The following is a 24257-nucleotide window of genomic DNA, read 5'->3' as shown; positions in this document are numbered from 1 at the left end:
GACAGATAAATTGATACTGAAATAATTTTGTCGCTATCCTAATTCACACTGCTCCAATATACACCATAGTATTTTATTCGAATATGAACAATAATACTTCTACTATAATCAATACTAATAAGAATTAGTAATTCTGGTTATTTCTTAAACTAATTATTGTGTTTTAAGCGTTCAAGTTGTTTCCGGAAAGTAGTTCCGACCCTAAATTGTGATTAATATTAATGCGCCAACCCAAAACTGTTAGTTACAGCAAAGTGCGTGTCGCTTAGCAACCGACTTAGCTCGCCACTAACTGGGTTCTGGTGAAAGGAGGCAGCTGTTTTCTAATAAATATTTGTGCCGTGTCGTTGTAATTACATTAAAAAATGTAGTCGATTGGGGCTGATGAGCTGATTTTTAAGTAAGCGAAACTGGGGTGTTGTGCCTGCCAACGCCTCGGTGAATTGAACTATTTCGGCGTCGAGTTCCGCAACACGACGTGAATCTGCCTTCCACCGTAGCTACGTAAAAAGCGTACAATCCAGGCTCGTCATATTTGCACTCCAGTGTTTCGTCAGTGATGCACTATCCCGTGCTTTCCCCCTACGAGGCATGTCTTCTTCACACTACACCACTCCTGCTTCGTCGCATGAATTCACCGCGCCGTCGCCTCTTCCCAGCTGAACTGGCTACTTCACCGTAGGTTTGGTGTTTGTCCGGCCCACCGCAGCCGCCCGGCAGCTGTGCCCTCTGCTCCTGAAGGCAGTCCCCGTCATGACCTCCTCCTTCTGCTATTTTGCCGAAATTCGCTAAATGGGATTCGTGGCTGGTCCGAGGTTTCCACAGCAACTGGCCATCCGTTTCCACTATTTCTCTAATGAGGACAGCCATACGGATTTAACACGGTTCCTCGCTGCGCGTCTCTGATTTTTGGGCTGAATCTCAAGACGCGTCAAAGGTGAGTTAATTAAACCTCGAGACGTTTTAATGCAAAACAATTAGATTTCTTTCGGGATCACCACCAGGGCTTTTGGTTTGTTGCTGCGCATTTTTCTCATACGGATGCTTTACACACAGCGTCTGATAACCCCCCCCCCCCCTCCTCACATTGACTTGTATTTCATTGTTGCACAGGCCATTCAGTATGTATTGCTCGCACATTTGCTCAGTGCCACTCAGTCTGTGCCAGGGCTATGTTGTTGACGATTTACTACACCCCATACAACATGCAAACCATGTTCAAATGTCATTTTTTTTAAAAATCTTTGCCACGATCAAATATACACAGGGAGGACGTGGTAAATCGACTGCGCAAAGAAAATAAAGCCAACAATCCATCGAAATTCAAAATGGAGCTGTAACAGCACCTGTTTTGATTCATCAGGCCGCATATGCGCTGTATGTGAGCTGAAGCCTACGACAGCCACAGCAGCATTGTCGCCTTTTATCCCTGTTCCCATTCACAAATCCCAGTTTACGTGCTTAATGTGGATGAGTTTGGCAAACATGGACTGTGGATGTTTTTTTGTTTTTTTTAAAATTCATTCCCTCCCATAGCAAAGACGTTATCATTTTGACAGCTGCTATTCCTGTAGGCAGCTACCACCCCACCCCTTGTTTCTTTGAAAGCAGCTTTGCTGACAACAACTGGTGTTTAATCCCGTGGAAATAGAATTTTAATTATGTGGTTAATCTATTTACAGTTGGTTTTGGGCTTTGGACAGGTTCCAGCTAATTTCCATGTGGAAAGTGGATTCAGGTTTGCTGTGATTGAGACACATGAAACATGGGAAAACTCAACATTGGTCTTTTACCACTGAGCAACCCTAGATGCAATATTATGCTAGGCTCATCTGATAAACATGAGGCCAACAAGGCATCAGAAAAAAAACATCCAAATACTTGGTTGAAAGTGGTTCTTGTAATGACTTCCTCTCAAATGGTGTTTTACAAGATGAGAGACTGTATACACAATGTTCCCTTTCACAGTGCAGTAAAAGACTGATGTCGGTCTTAGGGCTGCAACTGAAGACTCTTTCTATTATTGATTAATCTACCAAGTGTTGTCTTGATTAATTGTTTAATCTATAAAAAGTTAGCAGATACTGGAAAAGACAGGTTCACAGATCTCAAGATGACATCTTTATGTCTTGTTTTTTTCCAGTTCAGACCACAAAGATGTTGAATCATAAAAAGAGGAAGAAAAACTGAAAATATTCCCATTTGAGCCATTTCTGCCCTAAATGTACCTTTTTAAACAGTTTATCAAAATTGGTGCTGATTATTTTTCTGGAGATTGAGCTATTGATTAATTGCCTAATTGTTGAAGCTCTACTTGGCTTTAATTGTAAAACTGGCTCCAACATGTCTGGGCAAAGAGCAAATATTAACCTAATTTATTTCAATATCCTGTATATCACAAAGAAATGCTGTCTATAAAATTAAATTGAGATCATGTGCTGTCATTAACTAAAGCCTTTGAATTTGTAGAGTTAATCACTTTCTAAGAGTGTGGCACCTCTGACATGAGACAGCTTTTGTGTTCTCTGTCCCCGCCCTTTGCCCTCCCTCACAGAATTAATCATGCTGTAGCAGCCATTTCTCATAGCCTGGATCACTTGCTTCCAGAGCCACCAGTTAAAGATGGACAGAAAACGGAAGTGGGCTTTATCAGCTGAATGCTACAATCTCCTTCTCTTCCTCATCTTTTTCTTCCTCTCACGTGTCCTCTGTGTGTTTGTCACTGAGGAAGAGGGTACATGAGATGGGACAGCTAGACACAGCCTCAGACTCTCTAAAGGGTGTGTGAGGTTTATAAAAGATATGGGGGAAAACAACAACAGAGAAGATTTTACTCAGGCACTGACACTGAAAGGGGACAAGACTTGATAGTTAAGTGACTGCCTTGTCTTTTCTTTGGCCCTTTTTAAATCAACTGCCCGTTCTCTCGCCTACACAGGCTATATATATTTGATCTGTGTATTATACATGTATGTGGACTGCACTGTTCCATGTTATCACACAGCATGTAGCAGAATAAGACAGTGACGCTAATGTGCACATTTCCTCTCATTTTGATCTTGAGGGAACCATCATTGCTCCTCCTCCCTCGCCTCCCCTCCCCTGGGCAAACTGTAATTTTCCCATTCGACTGAAACATTGGCTTGAGCTCCTTCACTCTCTGGAGCACAGTGGCAACTGTTACCGTCTGTTGTGATTCAGTGAGGTTTGTCATGGCCAAATGTGCTTATGTGCCAGACCAGAAATGTACAGCGAGTGTGCTCAGCTTCAGATGGAGGAGTACAAATGTTGGATCAGGCAGACAAAACATGAGAAAGAAACCTGTGCAAAATCATAGATGGGAACGTTTTAATGCTATTACATTCTCCTCAAATCTAAGTTGCACTTAAACATAGCACTTTGAGACAGCATCTTAAGTCATTTGGTGTCTGATTGCTGCAACAAATTGCTGCATTTACAGTATGGAACTTTAGCATCTAGGGCTAATGGTTCATTCAGTTTGTATTATACAATGAAATGAGAAATCAGCAACTTCATTTTCTTCGCAGATAACTTGGCAGATAATTGGTAGGCCCTAGGTAAAGGCGCTATGCTCTGGAGCACAAAACTGACTGTAGATCATCAAGTATTAAACAAAAATTCAAAGGATAGATAAAGCATTTTTCAAGTCTGTCTTAATACAACGCTCATGTTGACCATAATTCTAACCTTTGGTCATTCCTGTCCATGTTTGCTAAGTAGAAGTTCCCTCCTGACAAGAAGTGAGAGACAAATCCTCTTCCTCAAGGGAATTCAGTGCTTCAGTGATTGTAACTATGGAAGATACCCACTTGATTTGACAAACTCAGACTCACAAAGACTTAAACAAGGGCACTCAGAGAGGGTAGACCTCCGCCAAGGTCAACGTCAAACAACATACAACAGAGTTAAGAGAAAAAAAAATTTGTGTAATCCTGCTGACAAATACTTGAAGAAGGTAGTTCATTTAGCTGGATTACAAAACACATTCTTACAGTTAGTGAGGACTGCGGATTTTGAACCCCATGACTTGCATTTGAATAACAATAAAACGGGATCTCTTTATGGCCAGTATGGACAGGAAGAACAATTACAGTGAGCACAAACTGGGCGTACATATGGGCATGTGAGTATTGTTTTCAGGCAGACTTTAAGGAATGTGAAGCTTTCCTTTTTAATTCAGGAAATCAGATTCGAAATGATAGTGGCTGTGGTTTATGCCATTTTCCAAGGCAGACCGGAGAACAGGTACTAATGACACATAATGAAAAATATTGGCCTGATGTGATGCAGTTTAGTTTACCTGAAAGGTGTTTGGACTTGCCTGCTTTATTATCTTACATTCCTTTCAGGGATCTGGGCTCGCTTCCTTTACTTCCCCCATTTCTCTCCAGTATTTCCTTCTCACACCCAGTATTCACTTCATGTGCAGAGACAATTTTATAGATTTTGTAAGACTCAGTCAACACTGAGACTGTGAGAAAGACACAGGTTAGTGATAAATGTACCGCGGATATTGAAGGGCTCCTGAAGTCCATTGAGGTTCTGAGGGAAATACCACTCAGAGAAAAGCCTGGTAACGAAGCCCTGTATTTGCCATGAATCCTATCTAATCCTTAAAATCTCCTTTCTCACAACACAACCAGGCACATCTGAAATTCAAATAGTCAGCACGACATTATTAAACCATATTTTTACAGTAGCTTTCACACCAGAAAAGCATCTCCTACAGCTTTAGGTTAAGAGAAATACATTTAGAAATAATTACAAAGAGAAAACACTTTTAACGTGCATACTCACACGCACCAATACAGTCAAAAATTAAATGTGTTCATTTTGATTTAAAACTTAAGTACTGATTTATAATATAGCATGATGACATAATGCCAGATGCAAAGCAACAAGAGTTTCTTTTGAAATAACATTGTGATTTGTGTCCTGGGAAATCAGAAAAATAGAGCTTCTTTGTTACCCCCACCACCCCACCCCATCTTCCTCCTCATCTCCCTCCTCGCTTCCTTCCTCCCATCCCGCCCTCCCACTGCTCAGGTGCCTGTTCTTGTTGCAGTCTCTGGCAGTCGTAGTGGTGTGGTGCAATCTGGTTCTCCCACATTCCTCCGTGCTTCTTTTGGGTGGAAAAACTCACAAGCAATTTAAAATCTCTCTTCCTTATATTTTTCCCATCTTTTTATTTCTCATCTCCCTATATCTTTGTCAGACTTAACAGTTTTCGGATCTTTATCTGCCCTGTATACATCTGTCATTCATTCCTTTCCATTAGCAATGTTAGAAGGAGTCGTATGTGAGCACCTCTTGATATTAGGGCACACTGACACCATATTAGGAAAAGGCGTGAGGCTCAGTTACAGTGCTAGCTCTATTGTTTACATATGCAGGCTCTGAGGCTTTCAAGGGTACTCTGGTGTGTGCAGCGTCCTGAATAGAGCCAGTACTATGTGTTGGACACTGTGTGCACTGTGACTCTCAAAGGACTTGAATTCTGCCATCACTGTATTGGGATACGTTTGCAGTGCTGGTTGAGGATCATTACCTCTCGTCATCAGTGTGTGCTTAAACTTGATGATTAGTCACTTTTCCAATTGACTTTCTTTCAGCCAGAGGATCAGGGTTGAAATGTTCTTTTACCATGCACTTGCCCTGTTGAACTGTCCTGATAATATATAGAGCTGCAAAGGTTAGTCAATTAATCAATGAGTCGAAGAAGAGTAAATTCTTATGAGTTGCCATTATTATGAGTTATTATATTCTTATAGTTCAATTTAGTATAAGAATTTGCTGCTTTTCTTGGTCTTTACATTACAGTAAATTGAACATTTTGGAGCTTTGGATTATTTGTTTAACAATACAAGACATTTGAAGACATTACATTGGTCTCCAGGAAATTGTGATAGGCATTTTTGTCTGGAAAATAGGATTTGTCGGCCAGGGCATCTCTGTACCACCACAATACTTCATTTCTAATGGTATGTTGTGACACATTTTACCTGCATCAAAAAATGCAGCTCCTGTGATTTGGATATTGTACTTAACCATATTGTAATTTTGATATTTCTATTAATTGTTCAGCCTTAGACCCAACGATCCCTGCACATTTAAAACCGTGTTCATATATCAATATCTGTCTACACTGCTTTGTGATGAAATATACTGTCACCAAAAAGTTACATTAGGAGAGCTGCAAAACACTTGACTCTTGCTTTGAAGTTAAAGTTAAATCATACATACTACAAGGTGCATAGGAAAAACTCAACTTAAGTTCATAATAGTATTTCACATTAGTATAGTGCTTTGAGTATGTAGCAATAAAAACAAAAAGTTTTGACACAGATGTTAAATCTATCAGTTTTGTAATGGGCCCTGTGCTGTGAGTTTCTTGGATCACAACACTACTATCATATTATTTCCACACATTCATTTATCTGAACAGCTATAGTCGCAGTGACCCGTCCGTAGGGTTAAGTTACAGTACATTACTAGTTTTGAATTTACAGTTATAGATGACTCTGCATTACATCTTCAACCACGCATCTATCGTCTGTATATACACATCTGTATATACATATACATGTATCATCTATCTATCATCATCAGCTTAACCAAAGTTAGATATGTGGATGAAACTGCATTGTTAGTTGCAACATATCTAATGTTTTGCTGCATCTTCTTTGCCTTTTAATCCACTCCTAAAGCACTGTACTATTATGGACTTAGATTTGGTTACTAAGCAGCACTGTAGTTCAGTGGCAAGCTTTGGGCCAGTAATGGCAGAGTTGGGATGAGACCCCAAATACAAGCTTGAGAAAAGCTGTTTTGAATGCCCTTTCTTAAAAAGTCGGTGTGTGTCGAGCTGAGCCAACTTCATATTCAGTATGATATCAGCTAATTGTATGATGTTTGTAAAACTGCATGTGAAGATGTTGCAGTTTGATGTTGAAATGTAAATTACATCCAAAAATACACACTGCCAGTTTTTAAGTAGTATTGGCGGTTTTAAGACGATCATTTTACAGTAGTTTTCCCTCAGATTCAAGCAGCTCGAATGTCTGTTTGTTTGCATATATTGACTACGTGGGATGCTAAATATATCTGTTGCATAAGTGCCTCCATTACTGCTTAAAATTCACAAAGACTGCAATCCATCCCACTTTTCTCCTATTTTCTCCTTCACACATCTGGGTTTTCCCTGCTTGTCGTGAGCTGGTAGATGTATGAGGCAGTAGCAGAGTCCATTACTGACATCCAGACTAGTGGAGTAAATCCAGCAGTTTCCTGGTCACACAATTCACACAGTCCTGTCCATCTTTTTCTGCAGGCCTATAGGCCCATCTCTGTGTGACTCAGTGTTGCACCATGGGATACTTTAACCCCCCAGTGCGCCAGATTACATCCTGGCAGGAGTTGAATCAAAGCTTGCATGACTGTACGTGTGTGCCTGAAATCACTCACGCTCACGCACACACTCGCTCACGCACACTGTCGGCGGCTTACACACCCACACTCTTCCACAGTGGGATCCTCCTGTGTCTTTGAGAGTTCCCATACCTGTGTAATTATGTTCTGCTTGCACATTACACTTAAAACACCCATTAAGCCTCAGCTGTCCGTGCAGTATACAACAACCACCTACACATTCTTTTTCCAGCCACTGCCAGTTCCTTTCTCCTTGTCTGTTAATAACCCTCTCTTGTCCCGTCTATCAGACTCACACAAGTGTGTTGGAAACACTTACACGGATACATGCATGTGTTGGAAAAAGGATGTTAGACTCAACTGTGGTTGAGTGTTTGTGCGCGATAGAGCCTTGTTTCCGAAAGACTGAGGAACAGCTGCTCACGCACATAAACGCACGTACGCACACACACACACGCCTACACACATGGCGCATACACTGTCTGGAACTGAGAGTGCCTCTATTCTCAAAGGAACAAGGCTGTTTCATGAGTGTATGACTGTCTCTGTTTCAGCTGGCCTGAAATAGCCGGTCTCACATTGAGTCACTCTACAGTGCCTTGAGGGGGTAGGATTGGACTTGGTGTGTGAACACGGCACTCAAGCTTTCTGTGGCTGCATTTGACTGTCTGAGCATGTTTGTCTTTGTCTGCGCACATGATGACAGTGCACTCTTGACTTGTTGCATTCATCAGGCCATAATGGATGTATTCGACGTCAGGATGGAAAGAAGAAGAAGCAGCAGTATACAGTAATAACCTGGAAAAGACAAAACAGTTTATGTCCTTGTCAATTCGCCAGTACCAACACTCTTTTGTTTGAAGCTTTGTTTTCCTTGTAGGTGCTTATTGATTCAGAGTAGATTGAATCAACAGATAGGAATGACCTTGAATGTATGTGTGTTGACTGTTTCAAGGTGTCCTGTTCTGAGTATTTGCATGCTAAACGGTTCTAACTGAACCTGGAACAGCTCCAGAGATAGTCTGAGGTGGATTAGGAGAGCCAAAGTGAATGTGAGGCTCACAGCCCACACTGCTCAGAGGAGGTTTTGGTTTGGTTTTGGTTGGTATATGTAAAGGATTGATAAAAGCTTATTATTTAATTTTAATAAGAGTTTAAAGTAGACATGCAAATGCCCACCTGTAAATAAAAACACAAAATGCATCACTCGGTAAAAGTAAGACAATTTTTGAATTTTGCTATAAATTTTTTATTTACAAAATTTACAAAAACTATTGAATTGGGGGTGCAATTAATTTTTTTTTATCAATTATTCTGTGGATTATTTTTACAATCAATCAATGCATAGTCCATCTGTAAAATGTAAAAGGTGATGTCTCCACATGTTTTGTTTTTTCCAGTCAACAGTCCAAAATCCAAGAAGAGAAAAGATATTTAAATTAGAATGAAGGGAATAATGATAGAAGAGCAGCAAATTGTTACATTTGAGAAGTTAAAACCAGACGAAAATTTAAAAACAAAAGGAAAAAAAGATGAATCAATGTGATCATTTAATCAATCAATCAATTATTAAAATAGCTGGTGATTATTGTTCTGTCAGTCGACTAATCATTTCAGTCCTCTTTGGCAAAAGGTGGTAACAGCCCAGCAGAGGCCTTGTTTTTATGCCCTGGGACTTAAAGTACTGCATTCTTACTCATCACTGGCTCTCGACCCAGGTCTGCACATGGGGGCGGGCAAGAGCAAGCCCAAGGAGCCGGGCCAGCGCTCCATGAGCCTGGATGGCACCATCGGCACAGGCTCAGACAGCGGGCACTTCCACCACCTGGGCCCCGCCCAGCAGACCCAAACCCCAAACAGGAGCCCTGCCGTTGGAACAGGCAGGCGGGGGCATCAAGGGCAGCACCAGCACGCCCCAACAAACACTCCTGAGTTGGCTCTTTTTGGAGGGGTGGACCACACAGGCACCATCACCTCGCCTCAGAGAGGACCTCTGTCAGGTAGGAAACACTGTGAGATTGGTTAAGTGTTTCAAATAGTGACCCAGATTAATTTTCATTTCATCAACAGCTCAATTTAAAAGGTGCAATCACGGAAAATGTATCGTAGACGCACTTTTGATGAATGATAATTGTAAGTGCGCTGCTCACTGACAAATGAGCTGCACTTCCTGTGATTACCACAGAATGAAAGTCAACTTGTGTTTTGCCAGTTAAATGCTTTTAATGTGAATCTGCAGCAGTAGGAAATGTTTGGTTTTCATTGGCAGCAACTTAATACAGCATTTTTCCAGGAATGTTGCCACAGACACCCACTTCTGAATGCTTCGGATATATAAATGTTGCAATACTTTCATCGGGGCCTCAGGCTCAATCACCATTGTGTTACCTCATTCGGCGATAGGGACTTAACAGAAATTTATTTGAATGAAAATCTTCGAGATTGCCACTTTAAAGCAATAGTTCCACATTTCATACCAAGAGTTAGATGAATGGATTTTTACACCACTCTCATATCTGTATGGTAAATATGAAGCTACAGCACGCAACTAGTTCGCTTAGAGTTTAAGAAATTAGAAGCAAAGCAATCAGCAAAAGTCTGAGACCAATGGGAAAGTGGTCTCAGACTTTTGGACCAAACTATATATAAAAACTGATTAACAGAGTCAAATTCTTATGGAAAAATAATTGAAAGCTTTTTCCTACCATCAGCTGTCCCACACTTTAAACCTTGTCTTTGACTTTGAATCTCGTTGTGTCACACTGTCCAGATTTTACTTGACATTGAGCTGTAATGTGTCTAGACCAGCCAGATGGTTAGGTTAATGTTGCTCCATCCAGACAGCGGAGGGGCTGCTGGTGTATCAGGAGATGTTTTGCCGGCCGCCTCCTCCTGCCATGCATCTAATGACCTGATCGATGATTAGCTGGAGAGTTCCCAGGTTTAGATCACGGGTTCATTAACAGGAAGGTGTAGAAAGCTACACAGAAAATAGAAAACCATTGATATGATGGCTTTGTCCTTCATGGACGATCGGTCACAAGCAGTCTGAATGTCGATATTTCTCATTAGGCCCTGGCAAATTGTTTTATACAGATACAGTGGTATAAAAAAGTTTAGGCACCCCTGACAATTTCCATTATTTTCATTTATAAATCATTGGGTGTTTGGATCAGCAATTTCATTTTGATCAATCAAATAACTGATGGACACAGCAATATTTCAGTAGTGAAACGAGGTTTATTGGATTAACAGAAAATGTGCAATATGCATCAAAACAAAATTAGACAGGTGCATAAATTTGGGCACCCCAACAGAAAAATCACATCAATATTCAGTTGAGCCTCCTTTTGCAAAAATAACAGCCTCTAGACGCTTCCTATAGCCTCTAATGAGTGTCTGGATTCTGGATGAAGGTATTTTGGACCATTCCTCCTTACAAAACATCTCCGGTTCAGTTAGGTTTGATGGTTGCCGAGCATGGACAGCCCGCTTCAAATCTTCCCACAGATTTTCAGTGATATTCAGGTCTGGGGACTGGAATGGCCATTCCAGAACATTGTACTTGTTCCTCTGCATGAATGCAGATTTTGAGCAGTGTTTTGGGTCGTTGTCTTGTTGAAATATCCAGCCCCGGCGTAACTTCAACTTTGTGACTGACTCTTGAACATTATTCTCAAGAATCTGCTGATATTGAGTGGAATCCATGCGACCCTCAACTTTAACAAGATTCCCAGTACCGGCACTGGCCACACAGCCCCACAGCATGATGTAACCTCCACCAAATTTTACTGTGGGTAGCAAGTGTTTTTCTTGGAATGCTGTGTTCTTTCGCCGCCATGCATAACGCCCCTTGTTATGACCAAATATCTCAATCTTTGTTTCATCAGTGCACATCACCTTATTCCAAAATGAAGCTGGCTTGTCGAAATGTGCTTTTGCATACCTCAAGCAACTCTGTTTGTGGCGTGTGTGCAGAAAAGGCTTCTTCTGCATTACTCTCCCATACAGCTTCTCCTTGTGCAAAGTGCGCTGAATTGTTGAACGATGCACAGTGACACAGTGACATCTGCAGCACAATGATGTTGTAGGTCTTTGGAGGTGGTCTGTGGGTTGTCTTTGACCGTTCTCACCATCCTTTGCCTTTGCCTCTCCGATATTTTTCTTGGCCTGCCACTTCTGGCCTTAACAAGAACTGTGTCTGTGGTCTTCCATTTCCTCACTATGTTCCTCACAGTGGAAACTGACAGCTGAAATGTCTGAGATAGCTTTTTGTAGCCTTCCCCTAAACCATAATGTTGAACAATCTTTGTTTTCAGGTCATTTGAGAGTTGTTTTGAGGCCCCCATGTTGCCACTCTTCAGAAGAGAGTCAAAGAGAAGAACAACTTGCAATTGGCCACCTTAAATACCTTTTCTCATGATTGGATGCACCTGTCTATGAAGTTCAAGGCTTAATGATCTCACCAAACCAATTTTGTGTTCCAATTAATCAGTGCTAAGTAGTTACAGGTATTCAAATCAAAAAAAATGACAAGGGTGCCCAAATTTTTGCACAGCCTATTTTTCACATCTGATTTAATTTCATACAACTTAATATTGCTACACTAAAAATCTTTGTCTGGAAAATACCCCAGTACTCAGCTTTTTTTAGAAAATGAATGGCATGCCACTGTGATCATTTTCTGTGAAGACGGAGTAAATTATTATGCAGCCTCAGAGGGGTGCCTAAACTTTTTCATACCACTGTATGGAGCAGAGGCAAAATAGATTTATAGCTTTACAGTGGAAGGAGCAAATTATTATTATCAAGGGGCAGACTTGTATTATGGAAGTTAGATTGTGGAAGTTAATGTGAAGGGGGGCGTAAAAGGGAAGTACCATCGTCTTATATTACATTGTTCCCTAAATACATATTTCCGCTGTGCGTGTGTGTGTGTAACTGTGTTGTTTCTTTCAGGAGGTGTCACTACATTTGTGGCGCTGTATGACTATGAGTCACGGACAGCATCTGATCTGACCTTTAGGAAAGGCGACAGGCTGCAGATTGTCAACAACACGTAAGAATCCGTCATCCGTCTCTCTCTCCCCCTCTGATGCCACAACTTCACAAAAATCTAAATGAACAGATTTGTTGACGCACATGTGAACGTTAGTGTGCACATCGTGTGTGTGAATGAACACAGTGGGAGTCAGTAACTGTGGAGCGATCCAGACAGCAGAGTCCTGATACTCCCCATCTGTTGACTAAAGCAGAGCAGAACGGCACTTTGCAAACACACTCACAGGGCAACTGTCATCATCATAATCTTTGAGACACTTTGTAGAGAGCCTGCTGTAGCAAGATTCACACTTGCATTCCTTTACACAGATTAACACCTGAAAAAGAAAAAAAAAAAAAAGTGTTTTGCCTGTAGGATATCAGCACATGTTGATGTCTGTCTGTGCTGTGGGGTGATTTAGTTAGAAGGAACAGAATGTAGATTTCAGTAGTAGGAAGAGAAAATTTATATGCATTTAAAAGCTGCTGTTTTCAAGCCAAAGCAACTGGAATATAATTCTCACACAGGTGTTTGAAATCAGATTAGTGTTGTTTTTTTTTTTCTTTTCTTTTTCTACACGCTCTTTCCATAACTTCCTGCCATAAGTCTGGTCTGCTGTTCTTTATATATAATCTGGCACTACATAGCAGGGCTGGAAATATTATTAATTTATTCTTAATTAATTTATAACAATGAAACAGTACATCATCTACATTACAAAACACTACTTGGTGCATGGAAGTTATTATATAAATTTTTAATGTGGATAATGAGTTGGAAGCAGTGAAACTGTATCTGTGAGACTATAAAGTGAGTCCAGAAATCCTACGTGATATGAGCATTTGATCATTAATGGAAAGTAAATAAGAGTTACTTCTAGAACAAACTGCACTGTAATGGAAAGTAGAACTTTAAAACTTGAAAAACCCTGCGGTTCGTGCAGCCCCACTGTGTAGTCCCACAGCATATCCAGCTCCTCTGCTATCTGTCTGTGCTGTGCTGCTTGCCTTGCTGTGTCTCCTTGCTTTGTTTTGATGTGTCTGCTGTGTCTGTTATCTCTCCCCCCTCTCTTTCTTTCTCATGCTTCATGGTTTCTCCTAGGAAAAAGTACAGCTTCAGGTCAGTAATACTTAATGCAATAAAAAAAAAATCAAAGGCAACCTTTTGTTCACAGTCCCTTCGCTGCTGCACAGATTTGTGTTGTCATGCTCATAGTGTAACTGCAGTGAATTAGAACATATTAGAGAGATACACTAAGTGCACTAACTTACTTGGTAGGCAACACATTGTTTGTCTCTGGATATACAGTCTTTAACTGTCTAAAATGCAAACTGAGGGACTGCAAGTGGAATAAAAGGTTGCTTATGTCTGTCTCTTTCCTTTCCTAACATTGTGTTTCTCTTCACATCACTCTGTGCACTAAGGTGTGGTGTGACTCAATCAAATCCAACCAATCTTTGAGCTTCTCCTGTTTGTAAAGAACATAATAGGTCTTCAACTTGTGTCAGATTTCAGCTTTCTCACTAAGACATGTCAAATGAAATGTGTGTCGATACGATAATATTCACAGGAGTCTTCTTATTGGGAACAAATCCAGTGAAAAGACCTCAATGAACTGATCCTACTGATAAGTGTTGGCCTCTGTAGCCAAAGTCTGATGTCGCTTATTCCTCTGTGCCATAGACCGTAGCCGTTGTCCAAAAACTATTAAAAATAAATGAGCCACACCGTTACACCTGGTGACCTGTTCCTTGATTGGCATTTTAGCTTAATTTAAGTCAATCAAACATCTGCTCTTCTTTCAAATACCCATTAGCTAGTGAAATGTGTACAGCATTTAGTGTAGTGTAACAAACACAGCATTTAGTCTTGTTTGATTACCTTGACTAAAAAATGGAACTATACATTTGTGAACCATTTTTTAAAGAAGGAACCAATTGGCTTGGGACTGTCACAGACAGGGTAGGGAAGTCGGTAAGTATCCAAGTACTTGTTGGTTTTGTTGGTCTTTTCATGGGATTTGTTGACATAAAAAAATGTAGAATAACAACAGTGTTATCTTTTTAGAGTTCTTCATCTATCACGTCTCAACTTGCAGATCATTAATCCAAGAAATATTAATGGTTGCCTCGGTCAGTTTCTGTTTATTCTTGACTGCCTTGCTCACTGTCTCTCTCGCTTTCTGTCACAGAGAAGGGGACTGGTGGCTCGCTCGCTCCCTGACGACAGGCGAGAGTGGTTATATTCCCAGCAACTACGTGGCTCCGTCCGACTCCATCCAAGCAGAAGAGTACATTATCCTCTAATTGTTTCACTCTTGCAGTTTTTTTTTTCCCCTACAGAGATTTAAAGTCAATTTCAGCAGAATCTGAATGTAGTTTTACTCTCTTTGCATTATGATGTCGAATATATAACAAAGCTTTTTCTACAAGCTAACATAACGAGTGAAGAGACAAAGTCCTCACATATATATCATCCTATACAGTCTTCTACATTTTCACTCTAAATGTGTCACTGCTCCAGACGCTCAGTCGTAGCTTCTCGCTGATCTTATTCTCCGTGGCCCACTTTGGCAGGTGGTATTTTGGGAAGATCACTCGGCGTGACTCCGAGAGGCTGCTTTTGAACCTACAGAACAGACGAGGAACCTTCTTGGTGAGGGAGAGCGAGACCACTAAAGGTGAGAGAGCAGACGTTGGGCTGCAGTTGTTAACGACGGTCCTATTAACTTTTCTTCCTTTCTCAGTGTCTGTTCATAATTGTCTATCACGCCATGTTGGTTTTCCACATGTGGCACTTTGTCACTTAAACATCTAATGGGCTGATGAGGTAGCGACAGCAAGTTCTTCCCAAAGCTATTAAATGTCCAGAATGGTTCATTTTAAATGTAAACGTAAAGTAAACTAGTTTAACTTTAACCATAAGTAATTATTTTAAAATGTTGCACCCATTGTAGGTCAATAAGAATTACTTGTTTATCAAGATTAAGCCAAGTTTATGTTGCAACAAATAATAGCTCAGTCAACTGAAATCTGCAGCTATTTTGAAAGTTTATTATTTTTTCAGTGATTGCAGCTCTAATGAAGCTATAAAATGATCAGTGAGTGTAACAGAGCAGCAGAGCTTTTGAATTGTGCTTTGCTTGTTAGCAAATGCATGCATTATCAGAGAAAATCCTCTCTACAAAACATGTTTAATAAAAAGCTTTTTATTTTGCACTCAGAGGAAGTCATGACACTTTTTCAGTGTCCCTGGAGCTTATTCCACGCAGCAGATGTGATCTTACTTTGAAATAAGTAGTTCTTCAGGGACTTAATTTAAGAGGCAGAACCTCATAATTAAGTCATTTGTTAACTTTCACCCAGGCCTATGGCGCTGTAATCTCAGTTCTCTGGGCTTGTGGCAGAGTTTGCATCTTTCTCTGAAAGTCTGCAGTGAACCGGTCTCTGTGACGTAGGTAGACTCTTTAGGGGGTTGTTTTGGATGAAGTGTGGTGCAAAGGGAAAAGAGTGGAGTGGAGTGCATTGGGGCTTGTGAATGGAAAGGGGTGAATCACTCTGCCAGAACTAGGTCAACCTAGGAGGGTGCTGGATTTCCCCCCGGCTATAAGTCTCTGTTCTCCCAACACGCACACACACACTGAGAGAGGGGAGGAGAGGCATGAAGAGGGGGAAGAACAGTAAAGGGGGGAGACTCTTAGGAAAGGGGGAGGATCAGGGAGAGGAGGAGGAGGAGCTCTGGCCGGAGGTGTGTTGTCCTCAGAATGCGTCCTTTATTTGATGTGAGTTGTGAGGTTCACAGTGAGACAGATGAGCAGAAGCCGCTCATATGTTTTACAAAGTGTAAATCATGTTAGACTGTGCAAGACACATCTGATCATTTGTAGGGCTCAGGATAGAAGCACACAAGTCTTGACCCAATTTAGATATCTAATCACGGGAGGTGAAAATCCATTATTTTAGCTTTTGTTAGAGGTATTTGTGGCCTCCATCTTAAACATATGAGCAGAAAAATGATGTGAAATGGGTAAAAGGTTTTCATAGTTGTGTCCATACATAGTGTGACGGTATCTCTGGTCAATATACTCTCAGTTCAGTGGATAAAATGTGTGGGACGTGTGTCTTGACTGCACTGGCTTTTCTTTCTGGCGACGGAGGAATAGTGAACATCAATCAGCAAAACTCTAGATCAAAGAGTTGAGTTTTCATTTTCTTTTACTGTGGAGCTTAGGTTTGCTAAGTCTGTTGAATCACTTATTAAAATAGATTTTTACAAGTTTGATTTCTGTTGACATATGTAAGATTTTAGTTGTTATTGATATTTTCTGATTTAATATATCTATTGCTTTGTTATTGTGTCACAACCTCTTAACATTTCTTGTTTTAATGCTTGTGAAATCTAGTTTTCTGAGAAGTTGCTGAAGAAAACAAATTAATTAAACTTGTTAAATCATACCTTACTTAGCAGGGGGCCATGGACAAGGACATAAAGGCTTAGCTGAATTTCCTGGGCCTTTTTAAAGGGACCAACAGAGACTTGCCCAGCACAGCTGCTAGGAAACTCCAGAGAGCAGCTGTCACACAGGCCCAGATACGCCTGCTTTTATTGTTCTAACCTGTTGAAAGTCTTTTGTCTTTTCTTGTTCACAGGGGCATATTGCCTGTCGGTCCTGGATTTTGATAACACCAAAGGCCTGAATGTTAAACATTACAAGATCAGGAAGCTGGATAGCGGAGGTTTCTACATCACCTCCCGCACCCAGTTCACCAGCCTACAGCAGCTAGTCTTCCACTACCGCAGTGAGTCATCAATCATGTCTGTTTTCTAACAGTTGAGAGACGTCAATAGCTTTGATAGTTGACCTTTTGTGATGCTGTTGCTCTTAACCTGCTCTTCCTCTTTCATTCTTTTTCCTTCTTTCAGAGCACTCTGATGGGCTGTGCCACGCTCTGACAGATGTGTGTCCTGTGGCCAAACCTCAGACCCAGGGACTCGCCAGGGACGCCTGGGAGATCCCTCGAGAGTCACTCCGCCTCGACCTTAAACTGGGACAGGGCTGCTTTGGAGAAGTCTGGATGGGTGAGTACTACACACCACGTCTTCTCTATGGGAATTAGATGAATCCCTCAAACAGGTTATGGTTGAATGTACAAAATAGGAGGATGAATTTCTCTTTTCGTGAAGTGTATTGATGAGTTAAGTCATGGTAAAAGCTATTATAGCTAATTGATTTCTTATCAAAAATAGTTTCATATTTTGGGCAATGTGCTTATTTGCTTCCTGGCGGAAGGTTTAAGTCTACATTATGTCAGAAAGTTATATGCCAAACTTGTAATGCTGTGTTTTCTGACAGGTACATGGAACGGTACGACGCGAGTAGCCATCAAGACCCTAAAGCCTGGAACCATGTCTCCGGAGGCCTTTCTTCAGGAAGCACAGGTCATGAAGAAGCTGAGGCACGAGAAGTTAGTCCAGCTGTACGCTGTGGTGTCTGAGGAACCCATCTACATTGTGACTGAGTATATGAGCCAAGGTAATACAGGATAAAGACGGTAACTACAGCTGGGTGTCCACCTGCCAAACAAATGTGTATGTGTATGTGCCTGGTCTAAAACAGGAGAGTCATCCCCATTACTGATTACTGTACCATTACTGTAGTTAATTAAGAAATACACAAGACACACAAACCAAAATCCTAATAAGTGACAAAAGTAAGAAAACAGGCAAAGAGGAATCAACTGAACACAAACCTAAACTTACACACAACCAAACAACAGGCTCTGTAGCAGTTAACTGAACAGTCTTACTTACTTTCTGTCACAACTGGGAGGATTTACTTGGATAAAGTCCTGTCACAGTGACCGACTGGGGACACTGCCCTCTACATGACACAGGGATTTCTGCTGCCGGTCGGGGCTGGTTGTTACGGTGATTCATTGGCTCTAACAAGTACACCACCAGAGCCTTTTCTACAGTACAACTATCAAAACATTTCTAACAATACCCAGCCCCAACTTGCACTTTGTGGTTCAAGTAGTTAATTGCCGTTTAGTTAATTAGTGTTTAGTGACTATTTTTAACTGAACACATAATGTGTTACAGTAATTTTTTTCTAAATACTGCAGCTTTGGTTTTGCTTTTGCAGGTAGCTTATTGGACTTCCTTAAAGGGGAAGCAGGAAAGTTGCTTCGTCTGCCTCAGCTGGTAGACATGGCAGCTCAGGTAAAATTACACTCACATTCACTCACATTATGGTTTGTTGTGCACTGCCACATATAACCACCCAGAATTCACACACTAAAAACTGAAAACAATATCCTTCCTATAAAATCTCGCTCCCCTCCTTCCGTCCAGATTGCTGCGGGCATGGCCTACGTGGAGAGGATGAACTACGTCCACAGAGATCTGCGTGCTGCCAACATCCTGGTGGGAGATAACCTTGTGTGTAAAGTGGCTGACTTTGGTCTGGCAAGACTCATTGAAGACAATGAGTACACTGCAAGACAGGGTAAGTTCACACTACCTCTTCCCACAACAGATTATTCTTTCGTTTCTATTAATATAAAACTGAAAAGACACATGGGAGAAAATCTAAACAGACATGATATTGTAGCTACAACTCAAGAGTCACAGAAGTATGGGTTTGGTTACAGATGAAAAATGATAACTAAGAAAAGAAAAATTTTAGAAAAGACATGTTCTAAAGTGTAAGCATGTTTATTTTATTCTTCAGCATATTGCATTTACACTTTACTCAATATTTTTTTTGGGGGGGGGGGGTTTATTCCTGTGATCCTTTAGGAGCTAAGTTCCCAATCAAATGGACAGCACCGGAGGCGGCTCTGTACGGTCGCTTCACCATCAAGTCAGACGTCTGGTCCTTTGGTGTGCTGCTCACAGAGCTGGCAACTAAAGGCAGAGTCCCCTATCCAGGTAAAGCCTCCACTAACCAACAAAGACTAAGCATAATATACACAAACAATACAATATTAGTATTATATAGTATATTAGGATTTTCTGACATTTTAATAGAGCAAACAAAAATTATTAGTAGATTAACTGATTATGAAGACAGTCCATAGCCCTAAAAATGATAAAAAAAATTATAGAATGGGGTAATTTGATATTTTAGGAATGTAGATGATAAACATCAAGCATTGATTGCCACAATACCAATATTTTTGATGTTGGTATTTTTTAAATTACCTCATTCCATCCATCCGATTAACTGCATTAAAAGAACTGATTTGATTTTGAGGAAGAAGCTGTGTTTTTCCCTAACTCTAACTTCCTGTTCTTCTGTGCAGGAATGGTGAATCGTGAGGTGCTGGACCAGGTGGAGCGCGGCTACAGGATGCCCTGCCCCGCAGAGTGCCCCAGCTCCTTACACGAGCTCATGCTTTCCTGCTGGAGGAAGGACCCGGAGGAGAGGCCTACGTTTGAGTACCTGCAGGGCTTCCTAGAGGACTACTTCACCTCCACAGAACCCCAGTATCAGCCTGGGGAGAACCTATAGAACCACATACTAAACCGAAACCGAGGGTCAAGAACCTCAACACAGAACGATCTGCACTAACCGACCTCAGAGGAACGCCTGTGAGAGGATCTGAGCCTGTGAAACTCACCTGGGAGGAACTTGAGATTCTTCTGTGAAAGCATAACTGAGATAGAAACCCCCTGTGCCCCTTCCCCCTCCCCTCTGTGCCATTAAGGAACTGCTGCAGAAGAACCTGGAGAACCTCCTGCTTGAAAGCACTAACTGTTTAGTTTAGGTTCACCCCACAGGAATGAGGTTCAGAACGGGAAGAGTAGAACTCTTGCTGGACAAATTCTGATTTGACTGAGGGACTACACTTGCGGGTAAATGTCTTTGAGAGGTGCAACCGATGTGGGAGGAACCGAATCAGGATCCACTGATGGAGCAAGAGGGAAAAAGAAGCAGCCTCAAAGAGAGAAGGAAGAAGAGGGAAAGTCAAGGGAGGATATTTCAGTTGGGCATGAGCTGTTTAGCAACACCTCCTGCTTTCCCTCTTCTGTCATGTCTCTTTCCCCTCGTCTGGTACCTTTTCCGCCCACAGAAGAGCACTGCCACTGTGGCTCAGGTGCCAAAGGAAAGTCTGTCTTGCTTAAATTGTCCTTTATCTCCCTTCTTCCTCTCTCCTCGTTCTCTATTTCTGTCTAACTTTCAGTATCTCTCCAGTTTTCTCAAGTGCTGCTTCTTCAAAGTGTCTCCAAATAACTCAGCTCTGGAACTCTACTTTGCATCTTTATTTATGTTTACTTGGACAGTATACGTCCTGTGGTTTAAGGTTTTGGTCAGTTGCAGACAAAAGTTCCTGATTTCTCTTTATTATTTCTGTGATAATCAATAGGCAAGGTTGTTAGAACCACTACCACGGTAGTGCCAGATAAATGTACTCTACAGGCAGGTTCTGTAATGCTGAAAATTGGGTCATTTCAATTCAAATTTGAGGCCTTTATCTCATGTTTGTCCCGTCTTTTTCCAGCTGTATCTATCTACACTGAACGGTCTTTGTGGCCTGCTGGATCCAACCTCGATGATTAAAGCTGATTCTGATGCAGATAGTGTTTGATTGCTTGTTGTTTTGATTGAGCTTGATTTAACTGGAAAGTCGCATCGAAAATAATCAGCACTGTTGTGGTGGCAGTACAGAGCAGTTTTAATAGTTACCAGCTCATTTCCTCAGAGGCATAAACGGGGTAAGTGTCATCAAACATTTATGTGACCTACTAAGAGGCTGATCTGGCTACCAAACAAATCATATTACTGTTCAATATCCAAGTCAGCTCAAGATGGGAAAACCCTGAGAGTAAAAGCCTGCTGTGTTCTGTGCCAAACAAATCACATTTCTTTACTGCTGTCTATGTATATACTGTTTTATTATCAACAGGCTTTCTTGGGGGTTTTAGTTCTTTAACAGGCAACTGTTTACTTAAAAGATACAATTAAAGTCTCTGCACCATTTCCCCAGTAAACATCATGTTAGTGAGTGGACAGGACAGATAAACCTGCTACTGTTTGCTTAAGTATTAAAAGGGTTTTTACCCTCCTCACAGCTGTTGTGATCATAAAAATATGCAACCAGGCAGCCCTAATGAAAGTGTAAAACTTTGATCAGGTAACCCCAATAAAACTGTGTTTATGACTTACTATACGAGTTGATTTTGAAACCAGTTAGCATGCTTTTGTGCCGTTCTTCTCTTGACCATTGGCTGGGTTTGTATTTATGCTGTAATGTACATCAACATGTGTATGTTTACTCAAGGTTCAGGTTAGGTTGAGGCGAGGGGGGGGGGGGTCATAAACAAACATCGTAACATTTGTGCCATCAACCTATAATTAATTTTTTGATATCTTATCCACTGCTGCCAGTTCTCAATGTCATACTGTACATACTGTAGCTCTTTAGGGTTGGTTTTGTATCTTGTACGCCACTTTCAAATGGCAGATATTTATGTTGAGTGTCGCACATTTCACAGTGGTTTGGTTTATGACGTAGTTGATACAGCAACAGTAGATATGATTATAGCTTATTACCAACAAATACTATGAAACCAGTCATCAAAGTATGAGCCATGCAGCAATAAGTCAGAGGATAGCCCATGCCCGCCAAAACCCTGCAATTATTATCCATTGATGATGAATGATGACGGCTAATTTAATCAGTAACGTGGACTACCCTGAAACCACAATGAGAAAGGAGTTTGGGTTGTTATATCGTATGAAAATGAGGTCAAAGATGTAAATAGTATCTTAAACAAATGACTGTGACTATCATGTAATTTGTTTTTGTATAGTTTTATTTGAACTGCACCTCCATGCTGAGGTTTTTACAGTGACGCACGCCTGCTCCCCAAAATGTTTTAATAATAAGATGCTACTGTAAATTAGGCTTATGGAATGTTTTTATTTTTTAAAATATTGGACTTAATATAAAATCATATTCTGTTTGAAACCTCTATATCTGCAAAAGACAATAAAAAATTCGGCTTGGTGCATATATTTCCAAGAACATGTACACGATCAGCGCTTTCCTCTTTTGAAATGGGAATTACCCAGTTTGTTCTGACGCACTGAGCCGCCTGTCAGTCATGTGGAAGTTGATGGGCTCATGACAAGTGTGAGTAGCCAAGGTCTGATTGGATTTTTCTGTGCCATATTAAAGACGTGTCTCAGTCTTTTTGTTGTTGTTTTTTTATTTATTTTTTTTTATAAATCTATGCAGTTTCAGTCTGGCATTCCTGCAATTTTATGGCCATTTTATTCTAAAGTCAAAAACAATGATCATAAACAGAAGGTGTGAGCATTTTGTAAGGACTTCTTTTGTCTTTTTTTTTTTTTTTGTTCTGATGTAACAGGATTGAAATGGGTGTTGTGCCACTTTATGTTGATCTTATGTTGTGCAATAAATTATATTTCAAATGTGTTTTGATAAGGGTGTGTGCTGGTGTGTGTGCTGTCATTTGACCTGGAGGTGCCACACTCGCTCGGGCATGACTCGGCCATTTTTCTGAGTAAACGCTATGAGCATGCTGCACCACAAGCTGCCTGTTTAGAGAGGTGAGCATGTGATGTGAGGATCATCATGTGAGTGGAGTGAAGTATAATGAGAAAAGGTTACATTTTCTGATGTCAGATGAGGAACTGAGTTCAGTTGAAATGGAAGCCTCAGAGAAAATGTCACTTCAAGCGCTCAAAATTAAAGATAAAGTTATCAGCTGAAGCATGAGCACAGAAAGCCGTTGTATCACGTATGAACAGTGGAAGTTAGAAGAGCTGTGGAAGTTTGTTTTTTTGTTGTGTAGAAGTGAAGATCTGAAACCTGGAAGGGTTTGAAGTGTCAAAGTGTAGGCGATGAAAGGAGCTGAAATGTCATCTGTCAGTGAGTCTGATGATGTGCCGGTATTTCTGGGACATTGAAGCAAAGAAAAGGGTAAAATTTCATGAATGAAATCAGTTTCTTTCGTAGTTTGTGATGTTCAGATCACATTTTCAAAGGCGTACTTTCTGTATCAGACTAGAGTGGACAATACTTTCAGTGTTATGTTGTGACAACTTCATTTTTCCAAGCAAACTGTCATTACAAATTAACAAAATGAGATGCAATAGTTTTTGTGTTACACATTAAAAAAAAAAATCGGATGTAATGCATAACAATAGAACACAACTTATGGTATTTAAATAAGTTTTCCCCAACAATAATGTTTTATTCACAGCAACAATGAATAAAACAATATTGTGGGAGCGAAGAAACAAAGAGACAGCAGATTTGTAACTGATGTATTTGTGTTGCTGTTTTTTGGGGTTTTTTTGCATCTTCCTTCCTCTCATCTTTAATAATTTAAATTTTGATGTGATTTCCTACATTTCCTATCAATATAACAAACATCACAAAAGTGTTTTAATATGATTCTTAATTTTTGACATAGCCTCTCACCTAGGCCTAGATCAGATGTGTACCATCAGTCAAAAGCTCTCCTATGAAAAAGCAGCAATATCCGATAATCATGAGCCATTCTGGTTTAACAAAACCCGACTGACTGGTCATGATACTGCACTAACAACAAATGCAGTTTTTCGACACAGCAGCAGCTGTCTTTGGTCATTTTACCTTGTCTGCTATTTGAAAGATTTGATCAATAATATGTTTAGACAATTTTCCGATTCTTCGGCTCAGATGTTGATTTCGGTGTAAACACAAAAAGCAACTGATACCTAACAGTTGTACATGTCTCATTAACATCA

The 24257-nt window shown here is 40.6% G+C and overlaps 1 protein-coding gene across 2 annotated transcripts; it reads left to right on the top strand.

Annotated features, from left to right (window-relative positions):
- The first annotated feature begins 540 nt into the window (after nt 1-540).
- LOC111233537 (proto-oncogene tyrosine-protein kinase Src-like) lies at nt 541-22909 on the top strand. Of its 2 annotated transcripts, XM_022761371.1 has the most exons (13): nt 541-937; nt 9168-9449; nt 12409-12508; nt 13592-13609; nt 14682-14780; nt 15067-15170; nt 17140-17289; nt 17414-17569; nt 17844-18023; nt 18636-18712; nt 18845-18998; nt 19292-19423; nt 19798-22909. In XM_022761371.1, the coding sequence occupies exons 2-13, from the start codon at nt 9176-9178 to the stop codon at nt 20004-20006; spliced, it is 1653 nt and encodes a 550-aa protein (XP_022617092.1). In that variant the 5' UTR covers nt 541-937; nt 9168-9175; the 3' UTR covers nt 20007-22909. The 2 variants fall into 2 exon arrangements, with proteins under 2 accessions (XP_022617092.1, XP_022617093.1); XM_022761372.1 differs by lacking the exon at nt 13592-13609.
- Nucleotides 22910-24257: the final 1348 nt, after the last annotated feature.

This window comes from Seriola dumerili, unplaced genomic scaffold, assembly GCF_002260705.1.
Source record: "Seriola dumerili isolate Sdu_G_001 unplaced genomic scaffold, Sdu_1.0 BDQW01000409.1, whole genome shotgun sequence".
NCBI classification, from domain to species: domain Eukaryota; kingdom Metazoa; phylum Chordata; class Actinopteri; order Carangiformes; family Carangidae; genus Seriola; species Seriola dumerili.
The sequence above is the reverse complement of the archived record's forward strand: the minus strand, read 5'-3'. Positions and strand labels throughout refer to the sequence as shown.

Excerpts from the sequence above, each read along its gene's own strand:
- LOC111233537 (XM_022761371.1), top strand. The coding sequence starts at position 9,176 with ATGGGGGCGGGCAAGAGCAAGCCCAAGGAGCCGGGCCAGCGCTCCATG. Across the intron at positions 15,171-17,139 it reads GGAGAGCGAGACCACTAAAG|GGGCATATTGCCTGTCGGTC; the intron begins GTGAGAGAGCAG and ends TCTTGTTCACAG. Across the intron at positions 18,024-18,635 it reads GACTGAGTATATGAGCCAAG|GTAGCTTATTGGACTTCCTT; the intron begins GTAATACAGGAT and ends TTGCTTTTGCAG.